The following is a 25,804-nucleotide window of genomic DNA, read 5'->3' on the forward strand; positions in this document are numbered from 1 at the left end:
TAGTATTTTGGACTACAGTAACCATCATTCCTGACCATCAGCCATGCTTCTTTGTACTGTTGGGAGTCAAAAGCCAAAATATTGGTAGGGCAGCAAGCTGTGGAAGGCTGGTTGAACTGCTACACTCAGAAAAACAGTCTGGAATTGTCATAGTTGTTGCACTCATGACCATTTTGAACTAATGCTTATGCGAAAGCATGAATGAGGGACTTTCATCCCAGACCCCAAGATTGCCCTGCTCCAACTATCTGTAGTAACATGATGATTCCAGCACAGAAGTACCACCATTCCCAAGGATGACCCAGCAGTCGTATGGTGGAACTGCTTTCAAATGCCCATGCATGTTGACAACTGGCTACATGTTTGTGAGCCTTTTTTGTGGTAACTCCCAAGTGGAAGAATGCCCCAATCACAGACGTTTGCCTGGCATGCCCTCTACTCTCTTCCCAGTGCTAGGCAGAGGATGTTGTTTTTTGCTTTTAATCCTTTCAACCCATTTCATTTTTTAGCTTGCTACCTATTCTACTTTAAATAATAAGTTTAAAGAGAAGCAGTGAATGGTATAGTGCTTAGAGCATTGGATTGGGACTCAGGACAATTCGGTCCAGCAATTCAGCCAAATCTACTTTACATGTTTGTTGTGAAAATAAAATGGGGAGAAGGAGGAACATGTAAGCTTCCTTAGATTTCCTGAAGGAAAAACAGTGGGATATAAATAGAACAAAGCAGGCAAACTGTGTTCTAAGATTCCTCTTCTGTGCACTTATACATTTTAAGATTTGTAATGGCCTTGATCTTTATCGTCTCCTTTTAAAATACTGCCATTGCTGCAGTTGTCAATTTATTTTTGATTTTTAGGTACTTTATTGGTTTCCTTGTGCTTCTTTTGATTGCATGCATCACCCTCAGAGCTTTTGTCTTTTCATACAGGACAGAACATGTGTTAAGAAGGCCTTTTAGTGCTCAGGATGATTTTAAACATGCAAGCAAACACTTTCCATCATAATTGGCCTAACCCATCTGGAGTTGATTTGCAAATGGCTTCCCACATGGAAGTTATCTGTAGGGCATATTTTCCCCTCAGTGACAGACATGTAGACGGTATAAATGTGTGAAACAGGGCTCAGTTGCCAAGTGTCGAGTCATGCAAAGGGTTTTTTTTTTAAACCATGATAGCTGTTATGAAACAGAAAAGTATTCATGCATAAATACCATCAATTAAAATGAACTGAAATTTTCCACAGAAAAGATCTACATTTAACACTATACAACATGTGGGGACGTGACAAATGAGGGTTGAAAAGAATTTTATCAAATTCATGCAATACATTTGTGCTAGTTCTTATTCAAGATACGTAATGAGGAATGACACCGCTGGATACTACCCATTGCCTTTGTAGCATAATGATGTGTGGGCAGCTTCAGCATTGCAAGCCAAATGTGATGTGCTGGACTGGTGTGGGACTCAAAAGATCTGGCTTCTAGTCCCTGCTCAATTATGAAGCACTCTGGTGACTTTGAGCAAGTCACAGACTCTCAGCTTAACCTACCTCACAGGGTTGTTGGAGGACAGAATGGAGTATTTCTTTTCTATGCTACCCAATAGGTGAAACACTCTGGGTGGTGAACCACAAGGTAGAAAAGTAGAGGAAGAGTATATAAACTGTCTTTAGTTCCTTCTAAGAGGAAAAAAGTGGGATATAAAGATGATGGTGATGGTGGTGATGGCGATGTCACAATTCCACTACTAAAAGAAATTCCATTGCCCTAACAAAGTGGAGCATAGGCTAAGGCCCTTCTCAAATATGCAAGGAAGGATATTTAGTGTAGGCATAAGGAAAATATTGCTGCATGGTTGAAACATAAAACAAAACAATTAAACAATGAATCAGATACAGTCCAAAGACAAATGATACATTTTGCACGACCTTTTCACATTTTTCTGTAGTAGAACACCTGAGGTCTTCATCTGAGTTCCACCTTAAGGGAGGTTTGGAGCGTGGCAGCAAGAGAGAGCATCTTCTCAGTGGGGGCCATCAGCTGTAGAATGATATCCCCCCCGAAGCCTGTCTGATGCCAAATTTGTTATCCTTTTGGGGCCAAGTGAAAACAGCTCTTTGTGTCAAAGCATTTGAAGATAACTGAGGATAGCTTGAAGCAGGTACTCAGGACACATGTTTTTTGCAGGTCTACTTGGTGTTAAAAATTGTTAGCTGTTAAACTGTTTTTAAATTTTGCATTTTGGAAAAATTTTACAGTTGTTTTATTGCATTTCAGTCCTGTTTTAAGAACTGTTGTAAACTGCCCAGAGATCATTGGCTTTTGGAAGGTTCAAAAATAAATGAATTAATACAAATGTTTATTTGTGACTGCATCATTCATCACTGACCTTAAGATCAGAAGAAACAGCTGTTAAGATCTGTATAGGCGAGTATTTAGTTCTGTGCATTAGCAACCCAAATGTAATACAGTCCTCCCAAATTGTGTATAAATGCAACAGCCCTTCTCCCACACCTTTACATCATCCTGATCCCAAGCAGGGCCCTAAGCCTGCAATTTGGATTGGCAAGTGTGCATCCAAACAAATGGGTTATCTTTCGGTAATGCAAATTGAAGGTCCAAGCCCCCTATATAGAAGAATAGGGAGCTTAGAAGGAGAAGAAAAAGAAGGAAGACAAAAAAGGGCTAAAGCCCCTAAACATTATGCTAGGGTCACAATCAAGATCAGGTTCCCCATGCTTAATTTTCCATAATGAAAAAAAAAAAATACACGCTGCTGCAACATACATCTTTAATGCAGGAATGCAGGAATGAAGAACCTGTGGCCTCCTTTTTTGGCCTATAACTCCCATCAGCCATAGCCAGTATATCTACCATGAGGACAAATGAGAATTGTAGGCCAAAACATGTGAAGAACCATAAACAGTAGTAGCTGGGGCTCCAACAGCAGAAAGGTTTCAACAGCAGCTTTCAGTTTAAGATGTAAAGGAGCTACCCATGGTGCGGAACCTATTTTGGGGATAGGTAGCTCAAGTTCAGACTGATTCTCAGAGTGAATACATCATGCTGCTGACTATGGAACCTCCAGATTCTGTTGGTAACAAGTTGCCTACCCTTGCTTTAATGTACTATATAGTTTGAGCCTAGGAGGTCTACTGTCTATAGACATGACTGTTACATTTACCTACCATGGCTGATCGCCAGTGATTCATCTAATCTCTAGGAGTGAATGACCCTTTGCATAGTTTCTGATTTTTATGCTTTTAAGTTAATTTCCTTCCATCTTCTGATCAGTTGCTGAGTTTGAAAAAAAAATTACTTGAACATTTATATGCATTTTGGTGTACATTTCTCCTAATATAAGCATTTTTGTAACCAATTTCTCATGACATTCTATTATGTATGACATTTTCGTAAATATATATACAAATATATTATTTTGCACACACTTTCATCTAAAGGTTACATGTTTATATCCATTTGTTTCAACTGAAGAATTGCATTGTAAAATTCAGCAGACCTTGAATACTGAAGTATAAATTTGTTTCATTCTGTATATTACTTCAGAAAGTGCAAATCAGCTAAGTTCACATTGCAACACTCACTAAACAAATCTTTCTTTGTTGTTATGTGCCATCAAGTTGTTTCCCGCATATGATGACCCTATGAATGAATGCCTTCCAAGAGGACCTGTCCATGATAGCCCTGCTCAGCCCTTGTAAACTCAAGGTTTTGGCTTCTTTAGAGAATGGATCTATCTCATATTTGGACTTCCTGAGTTCTCCAGTGAATCTTGCTTTCTCATGACGTACCCAAAGCATGACCACTCTTTCATCATTTTTGCTTCCGGGACCCACTTCCATTTTTGCTCAGACCCACTTGTACCTCTACCAAATTTGTCTGTTTAAAGAGTATTAGGCCTTTAATTGCACACTTTTGTATAATGGTGCTCTAAAAATAAGAATTTCACATTATCCTTTATTATTTACTGTGTCTACGTACCATCTTGATCTTGCAGAACTCAAGATGCTACACACAGGGCTCCTCACTGGTTTCCTTTTTCAGCATTGCCAAACTATGCATCTCCTATCCAAGCAACAGCAAGACCCAATCTTGCATTTTAAAGGGCATCAGTAGACTGAAAGCAAACAAACTTTATATCAAGTGGTCAGAAGGCTGCCCCCTACTTACCAGTCCTGTATCCAGTGTTGTTGAGATACACTGCAAAAGTACGTGGTTCATGTGTTGCTTGCCAGGAAGGGGAGGAGCAATTCTCATTATTAGTATAGATGTTGTGGTTGTGAACATATTTTCCTGTCAACATTGAGGAACGGGATGGACAGCACATTGGGGTGGTTACAAATGCATTGACAAAACTGGCACCTCCATTTTCCATTATCTTCCTGGTTTTATTCATCACTTGCAGAGAACCTAAACAGAAACGGTCATATGAGTAACTATTGCTCATTCACACCAACAAACCCAGTTTGAACTCATTCATATAGCTTGCCTCCAACATACATATAACCATGTAGCTCCATTATCTCTAAATGTATTAATTGTTTAGTATCAATTAATTTCACCAGAAGAGCTTTTTAACTATGGGTGTGTGTGTGTGTGTGAATGCACGTGTGTGTGGATGCACACACACACACTCTGAAATTTTAGATGTGGACTATTTACTCTCAAGATCTACACACCATTTTGAAGCATTTTGTTTTTGACAAAGTTTCATTTTGTAAAAGCAAGAATTCAGATTCCAACATCTTGAAAATAAGACACAGGATTAAGCTAAAATAAACGAACACCAAGGGTTTAAAATGCCAATAAAATAATGTTATCAACATGGAATGTAATCAGAAATTTGCCTTTTTGACTTTAAGTGTAAATAGAAGTGGTAATTTAAAGGTAAGTCTGCAAACTCCTGAAGCATTAAAAATGCCTTTTCTATGTCAAAGTCACACTCTCTTGCTTTGGTAGTTGCAAGGTAATGAGTGAAGTATTAGTGTTAAGCTTATGAATCTTGTGACCAATAGCTATTTAATTATACATATGCCAGTACTATTTTTTCCAAAATTAGGTTAACTTTTAAACACACACACTGAAATGAAACAGAAGTCCTCAGTACATGGACAAACTCAAAGGGTTTTCTTCAGCTCAGGTCTTACATTTAGAATCTGTATTAACTTTTTTTTCGGTGCATCATTTATTTACAAAGATCAATAGTGCTTAGTCCCAAGTAAGCATGACCTGCTTTCCAGAAAAAATGAATTGTTATGAAGTTCAAAGAAACTTGACCTGAACTGCTTTGCAAAGAAAAACTTCAGTTTAGTTTGAGCTGTTGGCTATGTATCCAAGGTTATGGAAGACAGGCCTCTGTTTGAAGATATCCTCTGTTTGATGGGCCATTCTGTTCATGACCTGCTTGAGGATGAACAATAAGAAAGGAGAGCAGAGGCCTAAGAATTGCCCATCAGCTAGGAATGTACAGCAAATGCTTTAGGCCTGCAGGTAACCTTCTCACAGCCTCTGCTAGTTTAGAGCTTAATTGGGTTGTAGCTTAATTCTATTTTAAAATGTGTATCCCTATCTGTAAATTAACATGTGTACATTTATGCATATACTGTATGTCCTCCTTGGAGGTAAATAATTTCCTCCTTTTTCTTAATGCATAATAGTAGAAAAGGAAGAGCCCTTAGCCTGTACCAGGTTTCTACTCAAGCTCAATGCTTGAACCATGCACTGCATAATCTAGCCAGTGTGCAAAACACGTTTGTACTTTTTAAAAAAGATGAAAAACATAGCTGCAAAACCACAGACTTTTCAGGGGGCTACGTTAAAGTGTAGAATGTGAGGAAAAAAATGCCAGAACTCACTTCTCTCCATCTGCAGCCTGCCCAACAACAACCATGCATACATATACATGGCCAATTATGGAAATATGACCAGCTAATTAAGGGTTATGCTACATGCATCTGATGAAGTGCATTCTAGCCCATAAAATCTTGTACCATGATAAATATGGTAATCTTTACATTGCCACAAAAGTTGTTGATTTTGCTCCAACAAACTAACAAGTCAGTCCCTGTGGAAATTGTATTTAATTGGCTCATTTTGGAAACTAAGCATGCTTTCAAATCAGACAATGCAAGTCTAATATGCTGATTTACAGAGAGATTAGGAATGTCCATATAAATCCCTAATATTAGGGTTCTCCACTCTAGCAGATGGTTACTGTTTGATTTTGTTCAATTTCCAGGAGAATGAGAGTTACCCCTCAAAGTATGTCAATTTGGGAAGCTGCTTGAAATAATCTTTGTATGGTAGCTGAAACAAATACAACGTATTACATGCTAGCGTCTCTGTATTCCCTGATGGCCAATGGCAATAACATGGATATATTCCCAGTCATACAAGCCATCTCTGTGTTAGCTACATGATGAATGTGTAATATAGAGGCAGTTTCAATATGCTTCCGTATTTGGGCTAGTACATGTAGACTAGTCCTATGATGAGAACAGCGTTCCCTAATTTGGTATGCTCCAGGGAATTGAACACAATTCCTAACATTCCTGACCACTGGCCAGGCTGAGAGGGACTGATGAGGATTGAAGCACAGGAATTCAGGTTGCTTACATGCCCCACATCTTGCATTCATCTAGGGTATTATACGTATAGACTGTGAATAGTCGGAAATGGATGGTCATGCAAAGGCAAGATTGTTCTGTTAGTGAAGTCATACCTCTTCTTTAAAGACCCAGTTCAGACACCACAATAATCCACAATCCATTGCTGAGTGTCAGTTGTTGTTGAAACGTGGGTCATCATGTTATTTAAACCTGGCTGTGCTAACAAGTTACAGCTGTCAAGCACAAACAACTTATGAACAGAATCCACAGCTTCTTGCTGAGTAGCTAAGTGTGGGTTGTTCACCATGGTTTGTTATGCTATTGTCTGTAGGTTCAGACAATCTGATAACCCACATTAACAACAACCCACAGTTTAATGATACCCACACTTAACCTATACTCAGTCTTTTCATATGGGTTATTATGATGGCTGAAGTCAGATAGCTGTACCTTTGGTTTCATTTGCTGCATACAGTCTGTTACCTGACTTTCAGCAGACAACATGGTAATTTCCACTCTTAGATATGAGATGGCTTATTAAGTTTCGCACCTGTCCTCTGATTTTCACTCCTTTGTTATAGCAGTTGACAAGAGGTCACATCACCACAGGGAAAGATGCAGGATCATGCCACAAAAATGTGGTCAAATGTTGTCCTATTATTCTTCAAAACACGGGCAGCTACTCAGGGCCAAGAAAAATAGGTTGTCTTTTAAACAAAAATTGCCAATTAGCAGAAAGGCCATGTTCACTCCATAATCAGGGGCATGGCCTCTGCAATTTATTGCTGGACCATCACAACAATAAATAGGTAAAAAGCAGGAAAAGAAACCAACAGGTGAAAGCTCCACATGAATAACCACAGTTACAAGTAAGTGACTCTCTTGTCCAGTAGGATAGCTTAGAAGGCCAGAATCGATCTCAAGTTGCAAGCAGTATGAAAGATGAAGGTGCCAAGGAGTATACTAAGATAGGTGAAACAACCAAGATGAATATGGTCCACTTGTGGCTCAACTTGATCCCAAGGTTCAGTACCGAAGAGAAAGGTGAGGGTACCATGACAGATGAACATCCCAAATGGGCATAGTCTCACTAGCGTGTTCACTTGATTCCAAGGCCAGGGCAAACAATGTTTGACATGAGAGGAGATATTGCTGGCATCAGCTTAGAGTGGAGGCATGAAATCTCTTGTTCCTAGGACCAATCTTTAGCTGCTCTAGTGGCTGCTTGCAAAGCTTGCTCTCAAAGAAGCATTCTAAGTTACACAGTGCAAGGAAGTGTTGACAACATGCCCTTCCTCCAATACTATAAGCACAAAGACTATCCCTCCCACACAACACACAGTATTCAAATGGTTAAATACTATAGCAAAATGGGCCATTACTAGCAAAATTAACTGCTGTTGACAGGCAGCTTCCTGCTTTCCCAAACAGTTTTCATTGCACAGGGTTTCAGAAAATGCCTCTTTTAATCAGAGGTTGCTGAACATTAACAGCTATTGATTCTGCAATGGAGCTCAGAATCAATGAAGACATACCAAATGCAGTGAAAAAATGAATGTTGTTGTTGTTGTTGTTGTTCTGCTTCTTCCAGGCTTTCCAAGTCTGTCAAGTAAATATGAATATGTGCAGGGAAAGCAAATATGCTGATGGGGTCATTTACAGAACAGAAGGTGGTTTCTTTAACAGCAACAACATAGAAACAAAACAAAAGGTATGAAACTGAAATGATGCTGCAATTCACAAGCAACTCACCAAGCTCCACATCTTGATCATCTGTGAGTACAAGGATAATGTTAGGTCTAATGTTTTTTCGCTCCTGCTGCACACGTCCTCTGAACCTTGGGGACCTGATAGTTGTACCAAGACTGCTGAGAAGTTCAGAGCAAAGCACAGTCCACACAAGTGTAATGCAATAATGGTTCATTGTTATCTATCAAATGCTGCAGTTAAACCTTTGTGCAAATGTTTCAGCTCCTATTTTTCAAGCTCTGTAGAATGAAAAGGAGAAAGAAAGAAAGAAACCTGGTGTAAAACTCAGCTCTTAGCTAAAGTAGCAGTACATCTGCAGAAGGAAGGAAGGAAGGAAGGAAGGAAGGAAGGAAGGAAGGAAGGAAACCTAATAGTCCATCTGAGGTTTGATTTGCGCCTTACCTTTCCACCAAGAAAAAGGTAGTTAAGCTAAAATAATAAATAAATTAAAAAGCAATTAAACAAATACATTTAAACACAGTTTAAAGACACAAAAATAACATGATGAAAACAACACCAAATCCAAAAGGCCAGTCTGTATGTCAAAGTCCTCTCCAAATAAAAACAAATTTGCTTTCTGGCAGAAGGACACTAGAGGGTGCCAGTCTGATGCCCCTCAGTCAGAGGTTCCATGGCCTGGGAGCAGTCACCAAGAAGGCCTCTCTCATTTTGCCACCAAATACAGCACTGGAAGCCACAGTACCAGGAAAGGGTCTTCTACTGAAGACCCAATCTTCTATCTTAAAATGGGCAGGCTTCTATGAGAACGGGCAGTCTTTCAATATGCTCCATTCAGCTTAAAACATACAACAGGTTAAACATCCATGCGAACAGCATAGAAAGTCATTATTCTAGCCTGAAGTTGCTTTTTAAAAATGATATGGATATTCTTCTACTGTGTACTAGTTGTATTTTACATTTTTTGTTCACTGTCTTAAATGATATTTCAGTTATGTTCACTCCCAGTCAAGTGTGTATAAGATTGCAATCTAAGCCTCTTTAATATAAGCCCACTAAGAACAGTGTTCTAACCCTTGAATTGTATGTTCAGGTCTCCAATGTAGCACACTAGATATCTTTTCCTGGTAGTGATGAAAGAGGAAAGCCAGTTAAAGCCTCTTCTACTTATACACCAAATTGAAATAAGGACATGCCATCATTATTGACAAGACCAAAGTTTCCTTAACAAAAAAAGCATGGCAGGATTAAATTTGTACATCCTTCTTCACTTTCCTAAGTTTTATTGGATTTCTAAAAAACATTGAGAAGAATGGGTGCTTATCTGAGTCATCAACAACCTGCAAAAACAGTAGAGTTGGTTTTGTTAAACTCACCTGTACTTTTGAAAAGAGGAGGATGAGGCTCACAATCAGCATCTACAATGCAACATTATTTGATGCTATTCCATCTCTAATTTGCAACTTTAACCAAGAGCTCAAACTAAGTTACAGCTGAGATGATCCTACCCAGCACTGCAAGAGTCTACTTAGCTGTCCCTCATCACTCAGCAATGGAACTGAGCACTTCATCCATAATGCGCAGCAACCCCTAGAAACCCTTTGTTCTCAATTGTCCAGCTCCAAATTTGGCTTAGTGAGCCTATCAGAACGACTTTCTCAGTCACTGTCAGTCAAACAGCCTTGCTATTGTAAACTCTAAAGCAACCCAGGAGGGGTTTCTATGCTGTGGCAGTCCCAAACCCACCATGGAAAATGATTGATTGTCCTTGTGAGTAAAAGGGTTAGCCTTCAATGTTCTCTGGGCTGTTGACAGAAGACTAGCCAAGAGGAGCAAACATGCAATAATAGTGCCTTAATTGAGAGTTTGAAGTGACTATTAAAAACAACAGCAACAACAACCAGAAGAGCAAGGCTTGTTGGCAAACAAAGTTATGGGAGGCTTGTTCCATATGCAAGTCTGCTCCGAAAAGATGTGACACCAGCCTTAATGAGAATGGAACACAGCTCATCAGACCATCAGGACTCCCACACCTGAGGCTTCGTATTTAGACATGCAACATTAATCAGTGGGAAATAAATCAGCAGAACCAATTAAATGGAATTCTAGCATGGCAGAGAGGGTGGGGGTAGGGAAATGGTTCCATCACTCATTTCCAAACACAAAGGGAGGGAGTGAATTCCTTGGGGAGAAATGTGACACAGGCCAGCAGAAATATGTACATACATATAAACGTAGGGCTCCTTTTCTTTTTACCTGGCCTCTCCCACCAATTCACAGTGTTTCTTATAAACACTGTTTACACACCTCACTCTTCAGGCAATAATTGCACCAGGAGATTGTGTGATGGCATTGAAAAACACAAAAGCAGAGAAATCCCCGTTTCATTGTCTGTGCACAAACATTCCAATCTCTGATTGACATCAGAGCAACTAGAAGGAAGGAGACTGGAGGATTCAGCACTCACAGTTAAATGCCATTGCCCTGACTACATGACATTCAGATAAGTAAACTGGAAGTGAGTAATTAGACTGACTTGGCTTCCCTACACCCTACTTAGTAATATTTTGGTTTCCTTCCCATTTGCTCAAGCTCATATAAAACAGACAAGGCTGTAGAAAAGGGTCACTGGCCAAATAAGTAATTTTCCTGTCTAATACAGCAAAACCACCTGCATTTAGTAAAAAAGCTGCATGGAAACTTCTCCCAGGGTTGTTAATTAAAGAGCAAACCTTGGACTTCTCTTGCACAACCCAAAAGGAAGGGTGTGTGGGAGTAAAGGGAGCAAGTGTTTAGCATTTCCTAGATAGTGCTTTGGCCTAGAAAAGTTATTCAAATACTATTGCTCCAGAAAAGACAGTTTTTCCAAATGCAGCTAAGCCAGTGTTCTCCAGCCTGGTGCCCTCCCCATGTTGGGCTACAATTCCCAGTCTCCCCAGCCAGATAGGAGTCGTAGCCCAACACATCTGGGAATCCAACCTTGGGAAATGCAGTACTAAGCAACTATTGGGAACCCAGCACAGAACACTGCTATTGCTAGCTCTAGCCAACGATTCCCATGGTTAGCCCCTATTCTATCAGTCAGTCTGCCAGGCTTATCCAGCAATGGCAGTAGCCACATGCCAGGCAACTGAGTCTAGCCTCCATTTTAATTTCACATAATATCCCGCAATAACATTGTTTGAGACTTTATGGATCCTCACCTCAGTTTTTGCATTTCATATGAAAATGGCAGTTATCATAGATATTTCCCTAGTCAAAAAGCCTACAAATTTCAGAAGAAAGTGCAATGGCACAGGGTGATAAATGAGAAGCAAAGGCAAAAGTCCATTTGAACATTCAGTATTTTCTATGCAAGCACACAATGTTACACCCTACCATATCTACTAAAACTCTTTTAGTTCCTGCTTCTGGGACAGAGAACTACCAGAAGGCTCTTGGACACTAGGGTATAGTAATTCAACACAGAGAGAGATTGGGATTTGAGAGAATTTGTAAAACTCTTCACTGTGGTTAAAAGAAGAGCTGGCAGTCACAATATACAGCTAGCCCTCCTTCAGTGTTTTCCTCATAGAGAAGGCGTGGGGAGAAATAAATCCATTTTTGCAGACACACTGCCTGAAGCCCAGTGTTACTCAAACCACTAATGAAAGTTTGAAAGGGTTCAGATTTAGCCCACTTTGGGGGATTACCACTTCAATTTGGACATCTCCCACATCTTCCCAAATCAGCCCAGTTCAGTTCAGGAGTCGGCTGAAGAGTATGCACACGTCTAATTGAAACAATTCAAGAGGCAGCAAACCTGGCATAACAGAAGCCAAAACAGGCTAAGGTGTACACACACTGAGCTGCATTTCCTTTCTAAAGCCACTTTCTGAATAAAGGCAGACCAAGACATTTTGTTGCCTGAGATCATGCCCCTTGCCTCAGTGCATATGTCCTAAAGGCAGCCAAATTATTTTAGAGGCAGAAAACTCTAAAATGCTCCCTCTCCGTCTCCACGGACAAAAGCACAATAATAATCAATGGATTTGCTACAGTTTCTTGACACTCCAAACTGGCTGCCTGCATCAGCTACCTTAAATGTAGGGCTATACTTTGGGGAGGGGAACCCCTATTGCCCAATTAGCCAATTTTATTATAAAAATGTTTCTTGAAATACCATTTCCCCTTGCCATTAAGAAACAAGTTATGAATGTCCATTAGTGCTGGACTAAGCCATGGAAGTTAGTGAGTGAATTGCTATTGTACAGGATTTTGAGAGTAAAACTTGGTGGGGTGAACATGTCCACCAATTTGATTTCACTGGAGGAAAGCTAACATTTTATTTTATTTGTTAATTTGTTAATACCCTGCCTTTCCTCCAAAGAACACAAGGCAGAACATATGATCTTCCTCTATCTTCCTACTATATTGTGAAATATAACATTATTATCACAGAACATTCATAACCTGTCCTTCTTTCCCTGTGCAAGGAACCAAAGGAAGCTCATTTATTCCTCCTTCTCCAGTCCATTTTATGATCACTGCAACCCACTGAGGTAAAGTTAAGCTGCGAGTCCATTGCTGGCCTGAAATCACCCAATGAGCTTCATGGCCAAGGAGGAACTGGAATCTGGATCCTCCCAAGTCCTAATCCAACATTCTAACCAATACACCAGACTAGCTCTCTAAGACTAACCCTAAACAAAAGAGGGGCCACAATAGCAGGCAATGCTCCGGTGGTGGTGGTGAACATGTGACCTTCTGCCATGCCTAGCCAATATAAACAGTTGCAATGAATGCTGGGAGTTGCAGACCAGCAGTGTCTGGAAGGCCACTCATGCCACATCCCTGATTTTGGCAATTTCCTGGCTCTTGCGTGGCCATGTGATGAGTGAACCAGACCGCCACTCTTGATGAGCATCCCAGGGTCATCATGACTTAGTTTCTGAAGAAGAGGACCTAGAAAACACGACGATTGGATTTCTGGAGACTCAGCAAGAGGCAGAGGCCTTTGAAACTCCCTTAAGTTTGCTGCCCACAGGTTCCCAGGTTAACCAGGACAGCAGAGATGGTTTGGAAGAGATGGGATGGGTCCAAGAAGTTGAAGAGGGAGACTCATTGCCTTGCTTGATCCCTGACCCCATGACCATCTGTTGGGAGAAACGAGCTGCCCAGTTAGAGGGCTTGCATAGGTTTTTCCAGTTGGCATTTTACCAGTGGGATCCCTCCTGAGGGAATCACTGAAAGGGAAGGATCTTGGGCAGATGCTTATCTTTCAGCTTACTAGAGAGTTCTAAGAGTTATTTTGCCTTTTAGTTGTGAAGTGCCAATAAAGAATTGCATTGCAAAGAAATGGTCTGGTGCCTTGGAGCCTAAGGGCAAAAAGCAAAGGACCTGCTCATGACAGGCCATGAACTCTGAAAACCCAGGGCTCCTGATGATACAAAAAGATGCCTATGCATGCAGAGTTGCTTTTTTATTATATTTCAATACTACTCAATAGCTAAAGCTTATTGAGGGTTGCAGTGGTATAGGGGTAAATTTCAAAGTACAGGCATACAGTTTGAAAGTCACCAAAGTCAAGCCCTTTTGAAGAGTCAAAAAGCTGAGGCACCAACTTGATCCAAATCAAGAAACAAATCCCAGCAGCATTAATTCCCACCAGGAGTTATTATTTTTACAGTTTATTTATTTATTGGATTCAACGGCTCTTAACTGCCCATTCAAAATACATTGCCTTACAGTATTTGGTTGCTGAAATAATTCATCCCCAGCAGCCCCCTTATGCTATCCTGAAGCCTGAGGGGCACCATTGCACATCTCCACTACACACCACTGATGGGCAGAAATTGGCAAAAGGAGCTGCCCTCCAAGCCTCTGTGTATTTATATTCCTATTTGTAACCTGAAAAGGGTTTGGACCTCATAGAGTTACAGAGAGCTCAACGGCTCTGACTGCTCTTCAGATGTATTACCATTTTCCCATTGAACGGACACTTCTTCATTCTAGGGTGACCTTTTGCAAAGCTAGTCATCCTCTGGCTCCTAGCTCCTGAAGGAAGTGAAGCAAAGAACCACCCCTGAAAAATGCAGGACTTCACAGGGGATACAAGAATGTACTGTCAGTGTTTGTGTTGGCTACCTCGCCCTGGTCTACAAGTGTCCTCAGAGACACTGCAATTTGTCTTTGAGAAACAGTCGAAAGAGGAAAAATTAAAGAGAGGCCTTGTTCTTCACCCATGGCAAGTGAACGTAAGGCATTGTGCAGTGTCCAAGCATCAAGAAGAGACTACAAGTTGCCTTTCTTTCCAAAAGTAAATGAAAACATATTGACTGCAACTGAAAAATATGCACTGTGGAAAATATAAATGTGTTTTTGTATAAGTATGCACATAATCAGCAGATTTCCAAGATGGAAGGGACCAAAGCAGATGCATTTTGAAGTATTTCACTAGCAATTTGCCCTTTACTACAGAAACCCTGGCGCAAAAGAAATCAGCTCCACAGCAGCCTCCCCCTCCCCACCCAAACAAACTGCCTTACACTTACAGATTTGTAAAAGCAGACTGACCAAATTTTGGCATAGAAAATTGTGCCATGTGACAGCACACTGGGTTTGACATGCTATGCTTTCTTACAGCATACCCTGCACTTTGCAAAAGGTTAAACTTCATTCAATGGCTATATTTGGTGGTAAAAATTAGCCAGAGTTCTTAAGAATTTATGGGTTATTATTCATGACAAGGATATATAGGCAGGTTGTCCTGTCCCTCCAACCTAGCTATTCCTGCCAGCAGAAGCAGTTAAATTAACCAGAAACTAATGAGGAAGAAAAGACTTCCCATTATGTCTAGAGCTGCCTCCTGGCTTGTCACTGAACTTAAAAACCAGAAACAGGAAGCCAACCAAATATTCTGAGTTTAGACTCTTGTGAATCAACAAACCAGGTTTGGATGCAATGGGAAAGTTTTTCTACCACGTTAGTTTGTAGTTTATTTAGCTGCTCCCACTGCTGGATTGAGCCAAGCCAAAGCAATGAGACAGAATGCACAAGCACAGTGTTTATGAATGATATGCCAAAATTCTTAGCAACTGTAGCTTATTGTTACATCTGAGCACAGGCAACAGAATTTTTTTTGATTTACTTTTTATCTAATTTTGCCTCTTCAACCAATATACCTACGCAAAGTCAGTAATCCTTTGAAATTCACATTTTCCCACATTTTACAATTGAGTTTTCCAATTAAGAAATTGATACAGAAATTTCAAAATTAGGGGGAAATGCATACAGAATATTAATATTAGTGTAAATAATTTCAAAAAAGGCATATTAGGAAAACCGCTTGTAGAAACCACATACATTAGGCAAAATTGAATGCAAAAATACATATGCTAAGAGAAATGTGCACAAAAATATTTACACTTTTCCTGTAAACTTGTAAAAAAACCCCTCAATGTTGGGGTACATGAATTTAAGACTGGAAAACAAAGAAGCAGGGTAAAACCAAAATCAACAGATTTCTCCATCCTTTCATCCACCTAGCACATGTAAAATCCAATGGGCTTCTGCAGGAAGTCTGGCAACACCGTGACCATTTATCTCAGTTCATGGGAGCTTATGAGACCAAAGGCTTTTCTGTTCCAGAATTCTGACTTCAAATAAATATTACTGGGTGGTCCAGAAATGGTTGCTATTCTCTATCTTCCACATCTGAATCAAGATTAAAATAAACACTCATTTAAAAAAACAAGCCATTGATAGGCCTGCCTTCCACAAATTCACCTAAACTTCTGGATAGCATAATGCATGAAACATCAGGAGCTGCTTTTGTTATTTGAAAGGTATTGATGTTCCAGCCATTAAATTCCACATTTTTAAAGTCATATCTGATGCATGTTTTGTATAAGACAAAAACTGCAATCCAAAGCACAGTTTCCATTATGTTGTGGGACTTTCTTCCTAATAAACATGCAAAGTGTGTAATCCTGTGATAAGTAGACAAGTCCCCAAGTTCTCTATACATACTAAGTAACTAGCTACTAATAAGCATTGACTTATAACATTTCATACCCATGTACTCAAAGATTATTGTAGCAAGTTTCATAAATAGTGAAAAGTACTACAAATATAAGTAGAAGCCAAGTTAAAATAGCATACCCAGGTACACCAAATCAAGTAGCAGTCATTAAAACCTGATTCAGACGAAGCAACTGAAAAAGAAGGTGCAGCAGGTTTATTTTTGGTCACAGATGCCATCATCTATGTCCAAAAAGGGCAAATGCAACTTGTTGCCCACAGACATTGCTCTGCCCCAAGACATTTTACAGGCTCCTCCCAGGATGCCCTACCCTTCCCATGCTTTATTGTACCGCTAAGCTAAAAATTCATATTCTCTTACCAGCAGCGAGGATCACATCAGAGCAAAGTGAGGGCCTCCAGCTGGTACTTCCTCTATTCCCCAGCAGTGCCCGAGGGCCATGGGGTGGCAGTAGGGGCTCAGGGGCATTCTTGGGAAATGAATGCATCCAGACACCAAGAAAAAGAACAAAATTAAAGGGGACTGCTGTCTAGTTAGGATGGCAGAAAGGAAAGCAGCAAGGGTGCAATGATGAGAGCGCTAGCTAGTAACTGGCAGCAATAAAGAAAGGGCTGAGGGAGTCAGGTGGAAACAACTGGAAAGGCACTGGGGGAGTTGTTTGCATGTATGTCTAAATGGATAGGGATGAATGTATGTGTGAATGAGAGAGAAGGGGTTTTGGAGGAGTTCTATCACAGAGTGTGTTAGTGGAGAAGAACAGAAGGGAGGGAGGTATGTGCATGTGGGGCTGCATGGGTAGCTTGCATGTGATGTGGGGGTGGGAGAGGCAGGCAGGCAGACCATGGTGAGTGGTGCTCTGAGAGAGAGCGGGTTAGTGAAGTCTAAGTGTATGAGAAAAAACAAACAAGAGGGAATGAATTGGCCAGCAGGGTCAAGAGGCTGATTTCTGTTAAAGGGGGATTTTTTTGGTGCTAAAAACTGTGGGTTCAGAGGCCTTGTTTAATATGTTGGGGTTCAGACTCCATCTTTGCTTTGTATCAGTCCTTTGGGCAGTCATCCTGTAATTTTTGACTAGCCATATCTCCCATGGTAGCCATTTTGTGGTGGTGCCAAGGACAGTTTCTCAAATTACCCAGTTTCTGTAGGTTGCCAACCTCTGATTTAGAAGAACTGCAAAGCTGAGTTTCCCTTGAGAAGTTTGCCTCTAGAAAAACTAATCTACCAGCCCCTTGTAGGGCAACCACCTATCCCACTTTGACAGGATTTGCATTCTCACCTTCTTAGTTGGATTGAGCTTCCTTCCAGTGACTAGCTCACAATTAGCTCCTTTCCAATTCCGGATAGTTCTTTAGGGGTCTCCCTGGATCTGCAGAAAAGGAGAGAGATTATGGGTATCACTGAGATGTTGATGACACAGAATTCCAACTCCTACAACAACCTGGACATATAACTTTGACTGTCCATGTGCAAAATTTTTTATTTCAGTTATGAACAAATGAACTGCTGAATAATTCTAAGTAAACTTATCAAGATCCTTCATTGCCTTTGCAGCAGAAATTGACTTTAGTAAGGCTTATACTTGGTTGATCAGTACTATGGTCATCTGGATGGCCATAACAAATCAGAACTGCTAAATTTAAGTGAAAGGGAATGATGAAGGCATTTGGATCTTGTTTAATGCTAAGTTATGTCTGTTGACCTGCACTGAGAGATCAATCAATTTGGATGTCTTCCTTCCATTCAGGCAATAGATAAATAAGAATTGTACAGTGAGATGGCCCCCTTTCCTTTGATATTAACTTAGAGTATCACTATTCTTAAGGCACAGAAAGATAAAACAATTTACAATTTAATAAAACAAAGTAACGACTTCATTAAGCGAGCAAAAAGCTACCCTGAGTATATTTAAACTGCTGTTCACTGATTAATCAACTGCTCAGGGATGTGGCCCTCTACATGTGTTAGCACACAACTCTCATGATCACTCATGATTAGCTAAGTTGATTGCCTACCACCAAGCTAAACTGCTGGCTGACTGATGTACCAATCAAAGCTTGGAACCCCTAACTACCATCTCCAGTTAAGTGTGTATAAGGATTTTGAAATGCCTTATCATGACTGTAAAACCCACAGTGATTTACACACAGAGAATCTTTAGAATGAGGTAGGAAAGGGTGTCTCCAATGTTAGCCTAACTTAGACCCCATTCATTTCAGTACATCTGCTCTAAGTAGAACTCACATTGGGTACAACCCCTGCTTTCCTTGCAATTATGGCAAGACTCACTGCAGAAGACAATCACATTCGGGAAAGTCACTGGCAGAAAATGAAAAGGAAGAGGAAATATGAGTTGGATTGAATCCACAGCCCTGAACTTAGAATGGGGCTGTTGTGAACAGGACATTTTGGGGGGCTTGTATTCATGGGGTAAGTCGATGATGACTTGACAGCATATAACAATATCAAGGCCTCTTAATATGACTGGGGGCAGGAGGAGAGAACGAGAGGAATCCTACTGTATTTGAAAATATGCCCTGTTATGAAGTTTAGCTAGCTCATGATACTAGCATTCTGCTGCTAAATGTTGGTGAAATCAAATTCAAAGTTAAGGTGATTTTTCTTTAAGAAATGTATGTTGAAGTGTTTTTGTTAACCACAAGAACAAAATACACTAAATTGCAGGCTCCTGCAAAAAAAGTTAAAAGGAAGTAACAATGCTTTTTCAAATCCAGCACTTACATTGCATCCCTGGAAAACAAGCATAGCAATAATCTTTTCTGCAAATCAGGAATAGCAGGGTAAAACTGTAGTTCATTTCTCTATGGGATATCAAGCCTCTCACCATGGAAAATGCATTTACAGTACAACAAATCAAGAAACAGCAGGATCTGCTGCCTCCTCTTAAAGGTTAATCCATTAATCTTAGTTGTAAAGTATTTGATTTATACAAAGAATGTAGTTAAATATATAGGCCTAGCATTTATCTGTCTGATCTACAACATATTTACCAGTCAATCAGAATTACTTGCTCACCTCTAAACATAATCTGCCTGCAATTAGGATGTTTTAACCCATGCCTGGAGAAACATTAATGTACCCACCAACTATAGTTTAACTGTAGACACAGGGATTTGTAACCTTGTAATGAGTACATTATAATTTCCACAAACAACTACAAAGATGGGATTGCCACATACACTCTTCTGAAAAACAAAGATTCCCACATAGGCACAGAAATGTAGTATGCAGATTTTAAACCGTCCTAATACCTAGAATCTCAAGTAAAACTAGAATCTCCAGTAAAAATGCACACACACACCCCATGACATTTTTTTTTAGAAAACTTGTTTCCATGATTAACCAGTTCACACAATTCTTTTGTTTGTGTATGCATATCCAGGGAGAGCCAAGATTTCTTGTAGGCCAGTCAAAAAGAAAAGGAACCTGCCCTTTGATGTATATGCAGTAGTATGCATTGGTCAAATGAAATTCCATAGTATATATCACAAATGCATATCTTACAATAGGACTGAAATTAAGATTTGAGCAAATGGATACAAGTTGGGCAAATGATATGAAAGGTGGCAAGAACACTGTGAGTTCAGAACCATGGAGCAGTGTATTCCAAGTCACTACTAGGCATTTTAGAGACTTCTTTCTGGGGTTTTTTATGATATCATGTTTAAGGTAGGTGTCCAAACGATACATTATATTTATCCACACTCTGTCCTTAGGGTTTGAGGAAGCTTGTAGTAATTTTCCCAGTACCTGTCCTCTGCCTGCAATGGACTCATCAGATTGGATACAATGTTGCTCTCCTATCAGCAGAAAAGACACTAATGGTGGATTGAATCCCCCCTGCTGTGTACAGCCCCCCCCCCCCCGCACCTGCTCTGGCAGGTTGTGGGTCTGTCTAGAGTAGTTTTGGGGTGTGTTTTGAGTGCTGCAGGAAAAGAGAAGGGAAAGGAAACACCTATTGCACACATGAAAGTCATGCGTTATTGGATTTAGCCCATAAATAATATTTTATATTACAATAGGTTTGAGGATATAGAGCCTGGCAAAGTAAAAACAGATTCTGTTTAGTTCCTAAACATTCCTATTGCTTTTATAACAGAAATAAAGTTTTCCCACACTAAGCTGTTCTACTTATGTTTACGTCCATCTCCTGTCTTACACAAAAGAAAACAAAATAATTGAGGAGGCGGAGGAGAAGGAAGACAACTTGCTTCCTCCAATTGTATTGACAGATCACATTTTTAGGGCACTCTCTTAATATTAAATTATTATAATTATTAAATACCTGCCCTAAGTTCACATAGCCTTGGAATTTCCAAAGCCTTATACAAGATGCATCTTAACATAAAGTTATATTTGTTCCTCATTCATTTTGGGCTCAAAAATATTACAACCATCATCTTTAGAAAAGATGCATTTTATTGTTAATCATGCTGAAAAGTAGTCTCATCAGCTGGGTTTGATGACAGTCCCCTGTGCTTACTTCTTCAGCCTTGGCTCACAAAGCAGTTGGAATAGGGCCTGATGCTGACCAACAGGTGATGACAGAATCATCTAGTTTAAGCCCTTTTGGATGCAGAAAAGCCAGAGAAAAAGTGTACCCTCCACTGTAAAGCCTATATTCAGTTGTCCAGACTCTGCTAGAAGAATTCTAGGGAAAGATGGCCCACCAGCCTTCTAGATAGTTGGTTCCATTGTTGGAACTGCTCTCAGCATTAAGATTGTTACCCTAATCTTAAACCAAAATCTACTTTGATGTAATTTGAGTCCACTGGATCTAGTCCTACCCTCTGAGGCAGCAGAGAGCAAATTGTGTCCTTCTGATAAGAATTCAACTATTTGAAAAGAGCCATCATATCCCTTGTACCCCTTTCCTTCTCCTAATCACAGTCTAATTTCTTTGACCTTACTTTTTCCACACTCTTTGTCTTTGTTCTAAACTTGATCTAACTTATCTAGATCAGGAGTGCAGAACTTCAGGTCTGGGGGACAAGACATATAGCCCATCTGCGGTTATCAATATGGACATACCCTTTCCTCTGGCCCTACTCCCTTTTCCCAACCCCCGTTTTGTTGTGTGACTTCAAGTTGCATAGTTTTCCCCTATTCTAAAATACCTTTCCTAGGGTTCAGTAATTAACAGAAAGAGTTTTCAACTAAAATATGCTAGCATTTTTTGGTCACTTTGGCCTTGTTGCCTTTGGCCTCACCCACCACTGGAAGGCAGTCCCTGAGCACTGATTTGAAAGAGCTTTGGGTTGTTGCATTAGAAGACACGCAAGACCTCTAAACTAGACCTGTCATAAAGGGTGGAACCCAGAACTGACATTATACTGGTTGGAGTTGGAATGATTAGCATCAGATGTGGTTTGTTACTCTTTTTTTAAGGATTAAAGTGTCAGAATTATTACATCTGGCACCTGGCATTTTCAGAAAATTTAAAGTTTAAGAAATACATGCATTTTCCAATTCCACAGCTGAAACTACATCGAGAAGCCAGATTTGAGCTATGCATGATTTTTATATGGAAGCAGAGAAATGCTCAAAATGATGGTGGTGGTAAAGAATGTGCTTGTGGGTCACTTAGCCACAGGCCTGATTAAAAGTTAAAATGTATCAAGCTTTAGGTTTATATTAACCATGTGTGACATGAAACAATCCAAGAGAATGTTTCAATATACATCTTCTAGAAAAAAGCTTTTACAAACAACACTGGCATGAGCTTTTAACACACACTTTCCTAACTTTGTTTTCTCACTGTCCAATTTGCTTTGTTTCAAAGCTTCATATTTCAACACACTAAGAATTGCACTTGTCACACAAAAGGATGTTGATATAATTAAGCCAGATGATGTGCCCCACAAGTAAAGTCAGCCATTCATGAAAGCTGGTCACCAGAGGCCATTTCAAACAATGCATATTTCAGGGTAATCTAAAGTAATCCCTTCTCTCTGCTGATTTGGTTTCCAGGCAGACTTAAGCACATATGCCCTGCAAACAGGAGGCTTATTAAAACCTGATGTTATATTGGAGATTATAAGGCAGTGTGCTCATGATTGAATTCTGTGTTGATTATCCTTCAAACAAAAATATCAGTTATCAATGTGCTTATTAAAATGGAAATGTGTCATGATACTCCCAATGATTTCTTGTTGAGTCTTTAGGAAAAGTTATAACTAAGGATCTGACTTTGAACTTTTTTGGGGAAAGGGTTGATTGTAGCCTGACTTTTGCAGATACCAGAAAATACATGGGAAAACTTTCCAGCTCTTTTTCAGTCATAAACAATGTCTTTTGTGTATACAGAAATATAGGCTATTTTTTCATTCTCTTTATAAACCATTGTGTTTTCTGTGTCTATGCACCACTTAGCAGTATAAACTCCCTTTTAAAAATAAACTGTAAACATACCTATCTGAAATTTAGTGAAATGAATCTCCTCAGGATAGCAGAACTTCAAGTAACAGACACACCATTTTTATTTTTCCCAGAGTTATAGATAACTTAAAAAAAAAAAATACACCACTTGCCCTGATTAATTTTTAAGGGAACTGAGGGCCAAGCTAGTTCCATCATCCTGCTGACGGAAACAGTGCCATCACAGTGCAAGCCGAAGAGGGCCATTTCTCCACAGCTCCCTGTGCATTCTTCAAATCTGCTTCAGAATGCTGGGAAACCCTCAAACTATTTTTGAGGTGCTGTAGAGGGCTGGCAGTGGGCAGAGAAAGGAACAACATCCTGTTGCACTTGCAGACAGTTAAAAGTGTAACACTGGATTTAATCCACTAGTTGTACATTATTAAAATAACTAAGATTAAGGCATCTTGTGAAGGCAGTCTCTTAAAAATCAGACTGGTCAAATAGCTCATTTTTCTATATAGACGGACTTCATTCACCATGAATGGATTTCATTATAATGCATAGTTCAAAACTGCTGCACATATAAACAGAATCAATATATGTGCTATGCACTATAAATAGCAATTTAAATTTGTACTTATGCTCCGTTGCACAAAAAATAAAAACCTAGCTAGCACTCTAATACTCAGGTGAATCTGCCCCATGTGATATGCAGGCCTTCTCCATTTTGTCATCTGAAGGTCTTGATGTGCTCCTATTTCCTAGGGCTTTTCAGCATGTATTGACTCATCACTTCACTTCATAAGCATCCATTCATAAACAGCACTTTTAGTGCCTCAGTAGTGAACGGGGGAGATGGATGCCCTGGTAAGTTTTTTAGCTAAACCCCTGAAAATGGAAAATGATCCCAAGAGCATCAGAACTGCATCAACACTGACCCAGCTCCGCAACCCCCTGCTCTTGAATTGTTGACTTAAGGAAGTTGGCATGGATGTCTCTGCTTTCCACTGGTTTCTTGAGATCTCAGAAGGCCACTGGTTATCTCCCCTATCTTGAAGGCCTGAAGGCAGCAGGCTTGCAATTATGCAAAGACCTGAGTTCCATAAGGTTAAGGCTAAATGTCAAGACATTTACAGGCATTTAAACAAACAAACAAAAAGTTATACACATGCAAGTTCAAAATAGATATTTTCATTTGAAATGTGTATACTTCAAGACACAGGTGGATGCATAGGTGGTTTTCTGAGCCTGTGATTACAGAGTGCAGGTCATGCAAAATTGATATGTATATAGATAGCTAAAACAGGGATCAAAACTGCTTGATGCTCTGGATAATGCCAGACTGGAACTCCCATAAGTCCTCATGATTGGCTATGGAGGTTGCAGTGCAATAGCCTGTTGAGAGTAACATGTGTCCCCATACATGCTTAAACATCCTCGAACACTCACAATTAAGACACATGCATTTAAACTGATAAATAGTTGTGGCAGAAATTGCCATACTTATGGTAGGGACCTATACCCTGCTATGAAAGTTAAATTTTCTAGTGCAGAGATTAGCTTCAACAGGTTAACGCTTTGGCTCCACTATTACTTCACCTTTAAAAGAGGCTTGCTGTTTACATCCTAGAGAAGCAGAAATGTAACCCCTTTGAGACTAATGGGTATATTTGGGAAACATCTGGAACCAAGACAAAGGCCTCTTTCACTCTTCATAGCACTGCAATAGGGATGGAAATTTCAGAAATACCTTTCACATCAGTTGCCCACTGCTCATTTGTAAGAGTTTATTGTCCTATAATCTATATGTAGTAGCAATTACACTGGAATCCAGTGCCATCCAGTGATGCTGACTGGTGGGCAAATAAAAGGAAATACACATTCACACATCACATAAATGAAACTATGGAATTCCTAGTTTTATGAATGCCCACCAACTTGGTCACCTTAAAGGGGGATTAGGATATCAAGATATTAATCCTGAAGGTAATATATTACCTCTAGTATCAGTGGCTAGGGAATTTGAGCTTGAAAGTGTTCATGAGCAGCTTGAGGTCTTCTCATAGGCATCTTGTGGGAGCAGAAAGCTGGACTAGGGAAACTTCGGTGAGGCCACGTTTGAAGATGACTCAGCAGCTTCAGGTGGTATAGGATAGGGCCATCTGGGTCCCCACTGAGACCAGATGATCAGTAACAATGACTTCTTATACATTTCCAGGCCCAGTTCAGAAAACTGGCATTGTCATTTAAAGCTCTAAGTCAGGGGTCTCAAACTCAACTTACCTGGGGGCCGCTGGAAGTAGAGTCTGGGTGAGGCTGGGCTGTATCAAGTATTCCACCACCATGGTGGTGGTGGGCCACTAATCCCGCGGCCGGCCCGGGTGCCACCGGCGCTTTGAAGGCCGCAGGGCCCCTCCCTGTGCCCCACCCATCCCAGCAATTGGCCTGTGGGCCACAAGTTTGAGACCCCTGCTCTAAGTTGTTTGGAGACAGGTTATTTGAAAGACTGCCTGTGTGCTAAAATCAGTGTCAGAAGCACTACTTGAACCAGCTTTAAGATCAGTTGGCTTGGCAGGGCATTCTCAGTAGAAGGACCGCATTGTTGACTTGCTCGGTTGCCCTTTTTAAGGCTTCGAAAACCACATGTTCCAAATGGCTTTTATAACTGATATTCTGCAGTTTTATTGTTGCCTTATATGCTGGCTATTAGAATGTACTTCTTTTTATATGCTTGAATTTTAAAGGTTTATTTTAGCTGCTCTATTATTAAGTTCTATTCACTTATTCAGTGTTTTGGGTTCACATGGTTCAGAAGGGCAACTTATAAAATAACCCCCACTCCAAATAACTCAGCTTATTAGTTTTAGATGACTAAGGACCGTTAAAGAAATATTTGCATAAAGATCTTTGCATAATAAAATGCACATCATGACAGGTAGGCAGATATGTATTTTGTATAAATGAAATACTAATATATTTTAATATTCAACTTTAAGTTTAGGGATATACCTAAGTATGAGTCTCTGAAGCATCTGTTTTCTATCTCCTACTTTATGAAATCTAGAAT

General features: G+C 40.0%; 1 protein-coding gene across 10 annotated transcripts in view; it reads right to left on the bottom strand.

The window, feature by feature from the left end:
* Window positions 1-25,804, bottom strand: part of SULF1 (sulfatase 1) — a 144,214-nt gene that overhangs the window by 69,848 nt on the left and 48,562 nt on the right. For 6 of the 10 annotated variants that reach the window (XM_044423840.1, XM_044423832.1, XM_044423833.1 and 3 more), the window contains exons 2-4: window positions 17,636-17,725; window positions 8,382-8,617; window positions 4,192-4,431 (exon numbers count right to left, since the gene is read on the bottom strand). In XM_044423840.1, coding sequence (XP_044279775.1) covers window positions 4,192-4,431; window positions 8,382-8,553 — 412 coding nt within the window. In that variant the 5' untranslated portion in view covers window positions 8,554-8,617; window positions 17,636-17,725. Of the gene's footprint in view, window positions 1-3,188; window positions 4,432-8,381; window positions 8,618-17,635; window positions 17,726-25,804 lie in introns of those variants that run through there. The other 4 variants (XM_044423836.1, XM_044423838.1, XM_044423842.1 and 1 more) reach the window with 4 other exon arrangements.

The sequence above is a fragment of the Varanus komodoensis genome, unplaced genomic scaffold (assembly GCF_004798865.1).
Source record: "Varanus komodoensis strain SLA01 unplaced genomic scaffold, ASM479886v1 scaffold14_1, whole genome shotgun sequence".
NCBI classification, from domain to species: domain Eukaryota; kingdom Metazoa; phylum Chordata; class Lepidosauria; order Squamata; family Varanidae; genus Varanus; species Varanus komodoensis.